This window comes from Melozone crissalis, unplaced genomic scaffold (assembly GCF_028551555.1).
Source record: "Melozone crissalis strain CALT ecotype California unplaced genomic scaffold, PUWL_Pcris_2 ptg000231l_1, whole genome shotgun sequence".
Classification (NCBI taxonomy): Eukaryota; Metazoa; Chordata; class Aves; order Passeriformes; family Passerellidae; genus Melozone; species Melozone crissalis.
The window spans coordinates 2902546-2916918 of NW_026535993.1; the positions used below are offsets into that span (position 1 = coordinate 2902546).

The 14373-nt window shown below is 47.7% G+C and overlaps 1 protein-coding gene across 1 annotated transcript; it reads left to right on the top strand.

The window, feature by feature from the left end:
* Positions 1-9800: 9800 nt before the first annotated feature.
* On the top strand, positions 9801-10598 carry LOC128949416 (olfactory receptor 14J1-like; the record flags this gene model as incomplete). The annotated part of the gene is made up of 1 exon (XM_054294277.1): positions 9801-10598. A coding segment is annotated over one exon (798 nt), but the record flags the coding sequence as incomplete, so codon positions are not given.
* Between the last annotated feature and the right edge of the window lie 3775 nt (positions 10599-14373).

Genomic DNA, 14373 nt, shown 5'->3' on the forward strand with positions numbered 1-14373 from the left:
TTTGTAGAAGATTAGCGGTGTCAGGGGCTCTATTTATTAGGGATCACACCATCGCAAGAGCCCTTGATAAAATTAAAAGTAGGTCCCCAAGGTGAAGAAGTCACCTTTTTAGTAGATACAGGTGCTGAAAGATCAACAGTGCAAAGATTACCAAAAGGATGCAAAATCAGCGGGAAAACAGCTCAAGTAATTGGAGCAAAAGGGAAGGCCTTTAAGGTTCCCATTATTGAAGAAGTACTAATTGAATCAAAGGGAAAAGTGGATATTAGTGATCTATTACTAGTTTCAGAAGCAGAATGCAATCTTTTGGGGAGAGACTTGATTCTTTCGTTAAAAATTGGTATTCAACCACAAAATGATCAACTAATGGTACAGCTGTACAAATTGACAGACAAGGATGGGAGTAAAATATGTCCTGATATCTGGTCCACTCCTGGGGAGATGGGTAAATTGGATATAGAGCCCTTAAAAATCGCCATTGTAAACCCTGAGCTTCCTATAAGGGTGAAACAATACCCTATTCCACTAGATGGGAGGTGAGGGCTAAAGCCAATAATTGAAGAACTCTCAGGGCAGGGCAAGTTAGAAGAATGTATGTCACCCCACAACACCCCCATAATCCCTGTGAAGAAAAGTGACGGCAGCTACCGTCTAGTCCAAGACCTAAGGGCTGTCAGTCAACGAACAGCCACAAGGTTTCCTGTAGTAGCTAACCTGTATACATTACTAAGTCAGATTTCCTCTGACTATAGCTGGCATGGTGTAGTGGATTTGAACAAAGCCTTTTGGTCCTGTCCTTTAGAGGAGGGATGCAGGGACTATTTTGCCTTTGAGTGGCAAGATCCAGATACAGGGAGAAAACAACAATTAAGGTGGGCGGTACTTCCACAGGGTTTTACAGAATACCAGAATATTTCGGCCAGGCTTTAGAAAGAATTTTACAAGATTTTGAAAGACCAGAAGGAACTAAACTAGTACAATATGTAGATGATCTATTAATTGCAGGAGAGAATCAGAAGCAAGTGAGAGAAGCAACAATCAGTCTGTTGAATTTCTCGGGAAAGAAAGGCCTAAAGGTTTCAAGGGCAAAGTTACAATTTGCTGAAGAGGAAGTGAAATATCTAGGTCACTGGCTGAGTAAAAGAACATAGAAATTAGATCCTGAGAGAATATCGGGCATACTGAGTCTGCCTTCCCCTAATATCAAAAGGGAAGTGCCACAACTCTTAGGGTTATTGGGATATTGTAGACAATGGATAGATAGATATAGCCAATGTGAAAATTTTGTATGAAAAATTAACAGTCAATACAGTGAAATGGAACCAGGAGGATGAAAAACAATTTAAGAGTTTGAAAGATGCTCTAATTCAAGCCCCAGTACTCCGCCTACTTAACTTCGATAAACCTTTTCAATTATTTGTAAATACTGCTGAGCAAACTGCTTATGGAGTTCTTACCCAGCACCGAGGAGGAGACAAAAAGCCGGTGCGGTATTATTCAAAGTTACTGGATCCTGTTAGTCGAGGATGGCCAATATGTTTACAAGCTATAGTTGCAACAGCCCTTCTGGTAGAAGAAGCAAAGAAAGTTACATTTGGAGGTCCTTTATTAATATTAATATATATCCCCCCCACAACGTTAGAAGCATATTGCATCAAAAAGCAGAGAAGTGGCTCACTGATAGCCGGATTTTAAAGTATGAAGCTATCTGGACACATTCCTCTGAACTGGAACTTAAAGTCACTCCGGCTCAGAACCCTGCTCAGTTTCTCTATGGGGAGCCAGCTGAAGAGCTTGCTCATAACTGTGTGGAATTAATTGAATTACAAACAAAAGTGAGACCAGATTTAAGTGAGATGAAGCTCTAGTGGGGAAAAGTATTTTTTCGATGGCTCGTCAAGGGTGATAGAAGGGAAAAGAAATTCAGGATACACTATTGTAGAAGGAGAAAATATGTCTGCAAAGAAGGAGGAAAAATAAGTTCTAGGTGGTCAGCTCATGCTTGTGAATTATTTGCTTTATACTGAGCTTTAGAACTTTTAAAAGATTAGGTGGGGACTATTTACACAGACTCAAAATATGCTTTTGGAATTATACACACATTTGGAAAAATCTGGATGGAAAGAGGTTTGATAAACACTCAAGGGAAGAAACTGATCCATCAGGAGTTAATAATCAGAGTGCTTGAAGCCCTGAAAAGACCTAAGAGAATAGCAGTAGTACATGTAAGAGGTCATCAACGTGGGTCAAGCTGCTTAGTGAGAGGAAACAACACAGCTGACCAAGCTGCAAAGGAGGCAGCATGTAAATTAAAAGAAACTATCCAACTGAACACTATAGTGGAAATTCAAGAGGAGTTGCCAAAAAGCTGTAGTACTCAAGAGGAGGAAGCTATAAAAAGATTAATAGCTAAGAAAGAGCTGGGAAAATGGGTACTACCAGATGGGAGAGAGATTTTACCTAAGGCTTACGTTAGAAGGATTCTAAGCCAGTTACACCAACGTACTCATTGGGGAACAAGACCCTTATGTGATCATTTTTTAAAATATTATGGATGTATTGGAATTTTTGAGCTAGCAAAACAAATATCACAGGGGTGTTTGACTTGTCAAAAAGCTAGCAAAAAGGTAATGAGACAAGCTTCAACCGGCGGTAGAAAAATAGCCTACCGACCATTGGAAAGGGTTCAGGTGGATTATACTGAATAACCAAGGGTGGGCAGATGGAAATACTTTTTAGTATTAGTAGATCAACTAACTCATTCGGTGGAGGCCTACTCAGCTGCCCGACCCGCGGCGAAGTTTATAGTTAAAATTTGTTGGAACAAATTATTCCCCGATTTGGGGTTATCAGGGCCATTGATTCTGATCAGGGCTCCCACTTTACTTCCAGCATCATAAAAGGAGTAACACAAGCCATGGGTATTTCCTGGGAATATCACACCCCTTGGCACCCCCATAGCTCTGGGAGGGTGGAAAGAATGAACCAAACTATAAAACAGCAATTAAAAAAATTGATGATTAGGACCCAAATGTCATGGGCAAAATGTTTACCTTTAGGATTACTTAATATAAGGACCCTTCCAAATGCATATACGGGGCTTTCTGCATATGAGATGCTTTATGGAATGCCCTATTCCCAGGAAGTACCCCAAACATCAGTAGTCATAGCTGATATGACTATTCAAAAATACATCCAGAAGATGGGACAACATGTCTAGAACTAAGGGAGAAAGGGGTAATTGCTCAATCAGCCCCTCTTGGATTTAGCATGCATCAAATAAAATCGGGTGACTGGGTGCTGATTAAAAGCTAGAAAGAAAAAAGTTTGTCTCCTAGGTGGGAAGGTCCCTATTTAACTCTGCTGACCACTGATACAGCTGTCCGAACTGTGGAAAAAGGCTGGACCCACACGTCGTGGGTCAAAGGACCAGCAGAACCACAGACAGAGACGGAATCCCAGTGGAGAATTGCATCTACCCCCAGAGAACTGAAAATGAAGTTAAAAAGGGACTGATGTATGTCAGGAAAATGCTTCTACCTGAAGCTGCAAAACCAGTTGCACTCACGAGAGGTAGAATGTACTACTCCAGACTGTGTTATCCATGAGGTTGTTTTAAGTGTATAGGGTGCGAAGAATATTGGTATACAAACCTACCAAGGGGACAGATCCCTAATGCTCTCTGCTGTAATTGTACAAAATAAATAGAAAAAGAAACTGATAGAACGTCGTGGGCTGTAGTAAGGAAAGGATATATTAAAACAGGTGATAAAGATTGGTGGAGAACTTGGGTACATGGAACAAGAGCAGGAATTGATTTGCAGGAAGTACCAAAGGCCAAATTAGAAGAAACAGAGTGTGACAAGGGCAATTGGATACATTATTGTTGGAGAGTTTAGTTCAAGAATGGCTTAAAGAAAAAGGCCATGAGACATACAATTGAGAGAAAAGTAAAAGGGAAAAGTAAAGCAGTTCCTAACAGTTCTCAGCCTTCTGATTTCTATAAACAATTAGACTCTCTTTATAAACAATAAAGTTATCAAGCTGTCTTCCCATAACAAGAAGAACACCGTCTCTGGGAAAAGCTGGCACCCTGAGAACTGATGAAGAAGTTTTGGGAACTCTGGTTCTGTTTTTAATAAACAATTGTAGGTATTGTAAAACAAGAGGAGTGGTTAGAAATTTCTCTGTTAGCCTATCATGAAATTGGATTACAGAATATGCATGAAGTTCGTTAACTTTGTTATTTAAGGTGATTGATTGATCAATAAAGTTGAGTTCAATGCATTATAGGATGGTCGTTCTCCCTTCATCTCCAACAAATGGTTGACCCCTGCACGTGATAGCGAACGCTTTTGGGGATTGCGAACACCACGGGGAGTTCGATGCATTATAGGATGGTCGTTCTCCCCGCAATCTCCGACACATTATGAATATCAAATTACAGCAAAAGAGTGGCAGAAAGCCAAGTATTGCTGGAAGAAAGGGAGGCACATACACCAACCCTATTGTAGTCACACATCCCCCGAACTTAGGGGCCAATTGGCCTAAATTAAAAAGAATCAGGCCACAACCAAATAAATAGAGATCTGAAGGCTCATGAGGCAAAAGGCAAAAATGAAACAAAAGATATCAGTGACTAAATCCCAAGGTATAAACTCTGCTACTGAGAAGATCTACATCTCGGCCCTTGGATGCAACCCAAGGGGTCTTGAGAGAGGTAGAGAGTTAGACCCTCTGAGGATTATTTTCACTGCATTGATCATTGCATCCCAGGCAATGGGCCTTAACAGCCTCACTCCTGAACTCCACATAATCCATGAGCTGCAGGATCAGAGCCTATTGCTCCGGCTGTCTGTGACAAATGCAATCATACTGTCTGGATCAGGGGAAAAATGGAATCAATGTTCATGGCACATTCCCATGTTAGTGAAGTGTGCTATGACCATAACCAATTAAAGATGTGCACTATGGGTGGCAAATTATACTGGGTTGGAGAAAATTTAAAACACGGACTGAAGGTTTCTCCCAAGGATGGGCCTCTGTTTATCAACCTTCTAAAGATGATGATGAACGAATTTGTCTGCGATACGCCAAATTCTTTTGTTTAGCAAAGGACAGAGAAGAAAGAGACCCAGAGAGTAGAATGAAACAAATTACTCAAAAACTACAAAAGCAAGAATCAGAAGCAAAAATGTAAAGACTAGAACAAGAAAAGCTAAATAAATTTAGTGAACAGTACAAACAGTTAGAACAGCAGTATAGTGATTGGGGTTTTCTGACTTCAAATAGGAACGTTTTTGTAGATATAATGCAAGAAATTGCCACGGAATTAGAGTTATCCAATTATTGGATTTGTGGGGGATAGAAATCAGCTGAAAAATGGCCATGGAGCGGTGAGAGTCTAGCTCCAGAGCAATTTCTAAAATAGAACCATACTCAAATTTCCAAAAGATTGAAACAGCCTGAAGAATGCATTTCAAATCATCGAATAATTGGAACACTTTGCATCAGCAGAGAGGGGAGAAAATATACTGAAGTGGTAGGGTATACTCCCTGCACATCTACTTTAGCAGTAAATTCAAAGAATAACACTAGAACTTGGCAGCCAACGCCTCCTGCTGGATACTGGAGCCTAATTAAGAAGAAAAATTGCAAATGGAACAACCAGATAAAGTTGTCCTGGCATAAAAGTCCTGGAGCTAACCCTTACCAATCCCTGGAGAACCTAAGAATTTACTGGGAAAAACCTGAGGCTGTAAATGAACATAGAAAGCCCCAAATGGTATATATTGGATTTGTGGGCAAAAAGCTTACAGTGAACTGCCCCGTAGATGGAAAGGATCCTGTACTTTAGGGATTATACAACCCTCCTTCTTTGGACTACCAAAGTCCAAGAGTAACCTGTTAGGAGCACCCTTATATGAAAACCTTAACAGGGAAAAAAGAGAATTGAAACTTGAGTTTCCAAGGGCAGGAGGGGACCAAAAACGGGGAGAAGAAGAGTGGCTAGCAGAAAGAATAATAGATTATTATGGGCCAGCCACTTGGGCTCAAGATGGAAGCTGGGGATATATGACCTCGATTTACCTACTGAACCGATTGATTAGACTACAGACAGTGGTAGAAATAGTCTCAAATAACTCCTCAGAGGCCCTGGACTTGTTAAGCTGGCAGTAGACTCAGGTGCGGGCTTTTGTGTATCAGAACAGAATAGCATTGGACTATTTGCTGGCCGAAGAAGGGGGAGTGTGTGGAAAATTCAATGAGTCCGAGTGTTGCATTGAGATTAATGATTATGGAGAAATCATCAGAGGTTTAGCAGCAGAGATCAAAAGGCTGGCTCGTGTCCCAGTCCAAAAATGGAATTCCATCCTTCAAGCCTCATGGTGGGACCAGATGCTTGGAGCAGGAGCTTGGTAGAAGAAAATAGGGTTCATGATATTGTGTTCATTAGCTGGGTTATTCTTTCTACCTTGCCTTTTTCCATGTTTTATCTGACTAATCCACTCAGTCATTCAAAGCATGCAGATTGCTATGGTAGACCCGGAATTGGCTACAGGTGAGGTTGGCAAACTTGAGACAACAGCTAAGATATACAAAATAATGAGATTAAAGAAAGAAGACAAAAAGGGAAAAGCTTCCAAAGTTTTGGCCAGATTTGAAGCCCAGACACGAATGAGAAAGATAAATGAAAATTTATACAAGTAGGGGGAGGACTGTGAGATACAAAGCTGTGTTTCGTGTCAGGTACATACAGGCAATGTGAGTATTTGTGATTGCAATATGGAGACCAACAATGGGACAGTTGCAAATTCTAATAATAACTGAGGAAAGTAAAGCATGGAAGAAGGCCTTTGAACCTATCTTTTGTTTGCAATAAACCTTGGTTGATTGAGGAGCATTTGAATTAAAGCATTAAGGATGTTGCTCTTTGCTTCTAGTTAAGCCTTAAAGAGTTCTGCAATATTAACCTTTTGAAGTATAATTTTAGACTGTTGTTTGTATCCTTGAAACTATAGCTTTGGAATATATAAAAAGGAAATATGCTTATCTCACACTTTAATAAAGCAGAGAAAAACAGCTTGAGAAAGGAAGATGAACATCAACTCAAAGATTTATAGTTTCAACCAAGGAAAGCTGGACATCACTATTATAAGATTTATAGTCTCTGCAATTAAAAGCTGGACCCACATCTGGGGAGCTGGACTCCACCAGATGGGATGCATCTTTCTTCTTTCGGAAACTGGACCACCACCATCTGGGGATACTCCTTTTCAGATACATCCTGAGAAAAACTAAATCCCAATAATGTATGGAAATGTGACGTAAAAATTGGGAATAGAATCTGCTGATGAGTACAAATTGGATATAGAAACTGCTGAGAAAGCTTATGTGTACCCCTATAAATACCTGTAAGCCTCAATTTTCGGTGTGCAGTTGGAGGGAAAACTTCCCCCACTGTACCCAGCGTTGTATTGCTCATACTTTACCATATTAAATAATAAATTGATTGCTGCTTGAATATTGGCCTAGTCAAGCTTCATATTTATAACAGAGGGCTGTGCAGGGCAGGGACACCGTGGGACAGCCTGGGCTGCACAGGGCACAGGCATGTGCAGCAGCTGCAAGACAGCCCTGCCAGAGCCACCTTGGGCAGCACTTTGGCCATGGCTGCTGGGCCTGGGCCTGAGGCAGGAGCAGGAGACAAGTGACCCTTGCAGGCCTGGGGCCTCATTGCCTCCTTGTCCCTGCTCAGCAGCCTGGCAGGGGCCGCCCCATGCTCCTGCCCTTGCCATTGCACATCCCCACATGCCAGTGCCCATCCCGGCAAGAGCCCTGAGCAAGGAGGGAGGGACAGCATCTGCCTCGCCAGGGGCTGGGGCTCAGGCCTTGGCCCTTGGCATTCCTCAAACACACCCAGCTTTGCTCAGCACCAGAGATACCTTGGCCTTGTTTATCCCAGCTGTCATCACTGCCTCCAGTGTTCTGCTCTAACTGGAACCTGGGGACACTTTCTGAGTTGTGTCCCTCAGTGGGAACCATTAAAACTTCAAGAAACTTCAAAGTTTCATTTTAAATTTGAGTTCCTGAGAACTTTTTTGAACACTCTCTGAGGGACTGAGTCTGATGTAAACAACACCAAATCCCTGAGAGGCTCATTAAATTCCTTGTGCTGGATTTGTGCTGCTGAGCTTTAAAGGAACAGCTCTTCCCAGCACCAGCTCTTCTCCCAGCCCAGCAGGGCTGAGGACTCTGTCTGCAGGCACTGAGGGGACAGGAGCCAGGCAGAGACAGGCTGAAGGCAATCAGGATTGGGAAGACATTGAGCTGAGACTTCACTTGGAGAAAGCTCTTCACAGCCCTGTGCATGGTGAGTGTGTGGGTGCAGGGCAATGTCCCCTGTGCTCCTGGGGGGATCTCCTGAAGCCAGCACAACTCACAGCCTGGGGGATGTGTCAGGAGGACCCTCCCAGTTTCTCTGGGGCACAGGAACAGGAGGAGGAGGATGTGCTGCAGAGTGGGGCTGCCCTGGGCACTGTCAGAGGGACAGGGCAGGACGGCTCCTGCTGCCAGGGACGGCTGCAGGTGCTGAAGCTGGGGCTGCAGCCAGGGCTGCCCAGGGCTGTCCTGCAGAGCAGCTCCTGCAGCCCTCAGGGCTCTTGGCCAGCCCAGGGCATGTGCCACCTGACAGGGGCAGCTCTCAGCCTGCCTGGCAGCTCCCCATGGACGCTGCAGGGGAGAAGTTGGAGGTGGAAGGAGCCACCCCCATCAGGGCAGATTCCTCCTGCTCTGGAGATGGTGCTGCATGGCCAGGGCTGCTCTCAGCTTTCTCCTAAAGGGAAGGGAAAGGGGCTGTCAGCTGTGTCTGTGTCACTGAGACTCCGGCACTGTCACCCTGGGCATCAGCAGATGGGCCTCAGATCACCCTCAGAAAGTGCCTCCTCAGCCTCCTCTCCCTACAGACAGCAGCAGCAGCTCCTTGGCTTGCAGCATCTCTGTTTGTCTGGCCTGCTCTTAAGGCCCTGCTGTCAGGGAGATGCCCCTGGGCAGTGCCCTGTGCTGGGAGGGGTCTGCAGGGCAGAGCTGAGCCCCCAGGGCTGGGCTGGGCTCTGGCAGCACTGGCAGGGACAAGGCTTGGATAGAGAGAGACAGCTCCCAGTAGGCACAACTCCAGGCAGCAGAGAGCCAGGCCAACCCTTGGTATCCCTCAATGTCCAGCTGCACAGGGAAAGAGAGAAGGGCTTAGAGAAATTGAAACTGCTGTCTTGAAAAGCTCCACGTAATTTTTCAAGCACATTTTAAGTGTTATCACCTTGAACTAAAGGGAGGTGAAATGAGTAAAGGGCATCTGTGTGGGACGAGCAGGCCTGACTGCGCTGGGGCACTCGGAGCCCTGTTTTCCCTCTTGGCTTCGCAGTGATCAGCCTGAGAGCAATGCTGAAGATGAGTCAATAACTCAGTAGCACAAAGCCAAGCTAAAATATAAAAATGTTTTGTGAAGTGGCCCCACAGAATGAGAAGTAGTTTTGATGGAATAACTAAAACAATCCCATAGCGTTGACTCAAAGAAATTGGTCCCAGCTTGTCAGTGTCTTCTTTCAACAGTCTACAATGCCCAGAATGAACAAATGTCCAACAGCAGCTCCACCAGGCACTTCCTCCTGCTGGCATTGGCAGACACGCGGCAGCTGCAGCTCCTGCACTTCTGCCTCTTGCTGGCCATCTCCCTGGCTGCCCTCCTGGGCAGCGGCCTCATCATCAGCGCCGTAGCCTGCGGCCACCACCTGCACACGCCCATGTTCTTCTTCCTGCTCAACCTGGCCCTCAGCGACCTGGGCTCCATCTGCACCACTGTCCCCAAAGCCATGAACAATTCCCTCTGGGACACCAGGGACATTTCCTACGCAGGATGTGCTGCTCAGGTGTTTTTCTTTCTTTTCTTCATCACAACAGAGTTTTCCCTTCTCACAGTCATGTGCTACGACCGCTACGTGTCCATCTGCAAACCCCTGCACTACGGGACCCTCCTGTGCAGCACAGCTTGTGCCCACATGGCAGCAGCTGCCTGGGCCAGTGCCTTTCTCAATGCCCTGCTACTCACGGCAAATACATTTTCCCTGCCCCTGTGCCATGGCAATGCCCTGGGCCAGTTCTTCTGTGAAATCCCACAGCTCCTCAAGCTCTCCTGCTCACACTCCAAACTCAGGGAACTTTGGCTCACTGTGCTAAGTGCTGTTCTATTTTTTGCTTGCTTTGTGTTCATTGTTTTCTCCTATGTGCAGATCTTCAGGGCTGTGCTGAGGATCCCCTCTGAGCAGGGACGGCACAAAGCCTTTTCCACCTGCCTCCCTCACCTGGCTGTGGTCTCCCTGTTTATCAGCACTGGCACATTTTCCTACCTGAAGCCGCCCTCCATCTCCTCCCCATCCCTAGATCTGGCCCTGTCAGTTCTGTACTCAGTGGTGCCTCCAGCTCTGAACCCCCTCATCTACAGCCTGAGGAACCAGGAGCTCAAGGATGCCTTGGGAAAACTGGTGACTGCAACTTCAGAAGCAATAAATTCTCTTCTCTGCTACACAGTCTTCAGAATATAACTCTTTACCATCTCATTCTTTTTTCCCCTGTTTGTCTATTTTTTACTACGGTAACTTTTCCTATTGCTGTAGTGCTTCCGAGAAAATACTGTAGTATTACTCTTAGCATTTCTACATGAATATCTACCTTTCTTTTGAAACACAAAAACTTGCAAGAGGCTTGTTCCCTTGGCATTTAAATAAAAACAAGTGCATGCCCTCACTTGTCTGTCCAAGGCATTTCCTCAGCCCTTCCCTGTCTCTGCAGGGGGAGTGCCTGTGAGCAGAGGGGGAGGGAAGCGACTCCCAGCACAGCAGCACAGCCAGGCACAATGGCCCTGGCTCTTCCCACATCTGCTCGGCCCAACTGCACCCTGTCCTTGCCAGCCCTGCTGTGGCTGTAAGGCCGGAGCGCTCTGGCAGCTTGGTCACTGTCCTGCTGCGTGTCCCTGCTGTGGCCACAGGCAGGGCCAGGCCATGGGCACTGCTGGGACACAGCTGGGCTCCAGCACAGCAGCTCCAGCAGCAAAGGGCATCTCCTGAGGGCAGGGCAGGGAGGCTTTGCTCCCCTCCAGAGCTCTGTCAGCAATGTGCTCCAGGAATGCCCTGGCACAGCAAAGCCCAGGGCCTGGGGTGGGAGGGGAGTGTGCAGGGGGGGCTCACAGCAGTGTCCTGGCACAGCCAGAGCTCCTGGCATGGACCTGAGGCTGCAGCAGAGCAGGGCCTGGGCTGTGTCTCTGTTCTGGGACAGCCTGGGAAGGTGCCCCAGGGCAATTGTCCCACACCAACCCCTGCAACCACCATTGCCAGCACTGGCCTCTCCCCACCTGCAGGAGGTTGTTTGTCCCTGCACGGAGGGACACCAAGTGACCAGGCCAGCAGGCCATGTTTGCTCTGTGCTGAGGAGATCGCAGCAGTACATTGTGTGTGTGTGAGGGGAGATGAACCCCAGTGAGCACAAACACCATCAGCAGCACCCAGGGCTGGCACAATTCCAGTGGCACAAACAGGGCCTTGAGGCCGCTTCACTCTGAGAGTAACGTCCTCTGAGAAAACACCTGAATTCTTTGTTGGGTTGTGGTTAGGACTGCATGGAGAGAAATATCCCAGGCAGGGAGGCTCCAGGAAAAAAATGCTCAGGGCAGCCATGGACTGCACAGAGAGACATTGGATAGAGTGAGGGTCAGTGGGGTGAAATCAGAGCTGCCTTCCTTCTGAACCAGCCCAGGGACCTGGACAGGGCTGTGCTGTTTTCTGGGCACTGACCTGGAACTGAGGGAGGTGGAAAAGGCCTTTGGTGTCAGGGCTGTTGAGAAGGCTGGGCAGCGTCACTGTGGGACCTCTCTCAAACCCCTTGGAAAGGCCAGAGCCATCCCAGACGGTCCTGGGCACTTGGGAAGGGCAGACATGGAACAGTCTGCACACAGGGCAGGGAGGGGGGCTGCCTTGGCATTCCTCAAACACATCCAGCTTTGCTCAGCACCAGAGACACCTTGGCTTTGTTTGTCCCCAGCTGTCATCACTGCCTCCAGTGTTCTGCTCTAACTGGAACCTGGGGACACTTCCTCAGTCGTGTCCCTCAGTGGGACCCATTAAAACTTCAAGGAACTTTGGAGTCTAAATTTAAGTTTGAGTTCTTGAGAAGTTTTTTGAAGACACTCCCAGTCACTGAGTCTGATGTAAACAACATCAAAGCCCTGAGAGGGTCATTGAAATTTTCCTAGTCCAGTTATGGAGAAAGATTTCAAAGAACTTGTCAGAAATACACATTCCTATTTTAAATGATGTATTTTATTTTATTTCTCTTTAGATCAGAGATGACTGCAGCATTGTGTGATTGATATTGACCCAGGGTCTCTCCTCAGCAGCTCTGGCCTGCTCACAGAAGCTGTGCCTTGAGCTCTGACCCAGCGTGGACAACCTTCCTCCACATTGCCCAGCCCCATCCTGTCTGTCCTCACTGCCCTGGGACCTGCTGTGCTTTGAGAGCTGGTTGCACTCAGCCTAAGAGGGGTTTTCACTTTTGGGTTTTTTTGAAGCAATCTGAACCTCCTGAGTTTCCCCACTGCAAACAGACACACTGCTCAGGTGTGTGCCAGCCTCAGGTGCCACCAAAGCCACTGCAGAGCTGCCCTGGGCCAGCTGTGAGGGTGGATCATCAGCCCAAGCTGCACGGGGCCACTGCAAGGGGCTGTGGCCATGGGCACTGCACTGACCGCACTGCTGGGTTTGGCTGCCACGGCCACCGAGAGAAATTAAACTGTCCTTGGAAACACTGGGGAGGACTGGGACATACTGGGGAACACTGGGAACGCTGTGGGAGACACTGGGACATGCTGGGAGTGACACTGGGGAGGACCGGGACAACGTGGGGACACTGGGGACATTGCGGAGAAAACTGGGGACACCGGGACATCCTGTGGATGACACTGGGAGGAACTGGGAACGACTCAGGTGTATTGGGAGGGACTGGGCTGTACTGGGAGGAACTGGAGGGGCACTGGGGTTGTACTGGGCTCTTCTTGTGATGAACTGGGCTGTATGGGATGGACTGGAGGAGGGTAAAAGGGCTGTTCCTACCTCCACCTCATTCCATTTGCCGAGATTCCCGCCCATCAGCAGCCGCAGCCAATCAGCGCAAGGAATCTAGGCCTGAGGGCGGTCCCTAGGTAGGCACCTTTTTTTATTTTTGCCTACATCTCCCATCATGCCCCTCGGACGGCTACAGCTCCATTGGAGCCGGGACTACAAGACCCGTCATGCCCCGCGCTCCACAGAACCCCCGGCATCCGCCCCCATCTGTCCCAAAAGTGTCCCTCAGACCCTCCAGGATCCCTCAGTGCCCCTTCAGCGCACATTCGGTACCCCCCAAAACCGTCCCCGGATCCTCTGAGTGCTCCCAACCCCACAGATGCCCGGTACAGCCACTTCTGGGAATTCATCTCCTCTCATCTCCCACAGCCCCAGAGCCCCTCAGAACACAGTCCCGAGCCTAAAACTCCTGCCATGCCCTGCGCCCTAAGGAGCCCGTTTAGAGCTCCCCTAGCTCCCCCGATGGGCTCCCGAGCTGTTTAAATTTCCCCGATGATCTCAAGTCGCGGCTCGGACACAAAAGTATCCCCCAAGGGCATCCCCGAACCCCCAAACATCGCGTTCGAACCACTTTCGGGACTACAGCTCCCATCTTGCTCTGCCGTCTCCCGTCATGCCCCGCGCCACCCCGAGAGCCATTGCAGGTGCGCTTCGAACTCCCGTGATGCTCTGCGGTGCCGTTAAACCGTCTGATACCCGCGCCTACAACTCCCATCTCCGCCTGCTCCCCAGACAGCCCCGTTCGAGCCCCGCCAAGGGCCCGCCCGGACCCCGAAGGGCCCCAAATTCCCCTCCCTGACCTCCAAGGGCCCCCCTGGACCCCCCAAGTGCTGCCATGCACCCCGAACTGTCCCTCAGAATCCCTGAGTGCCCCTCCAAGTGCCCACCCGGCTTCCCCAAGTGTCCTCGAGACCCTCAAGTTCCCTCTGAATTCCCTCCCCAGACCCAAAACTGCCCCCAAATTCCCTCCCAAATGCCCCAAAACTGTCCCAGAAATGTCTCCAGGGACCCCAAAGTGCTGCCCCTTGACCCTGTGTGAGAAAAAGATGATAAAAAAGATGACAAAAAGACTACAAATATAACTACTTACCATAAAGAGGAAGAAAGAAATAGCCCATAGATATTAATTAATTATTGAAAGGAAGTGTGTTTCTTAGCATGAGAGACGATTTGTTTTTACTGCTAAAAATGTATAGCTTTTGAA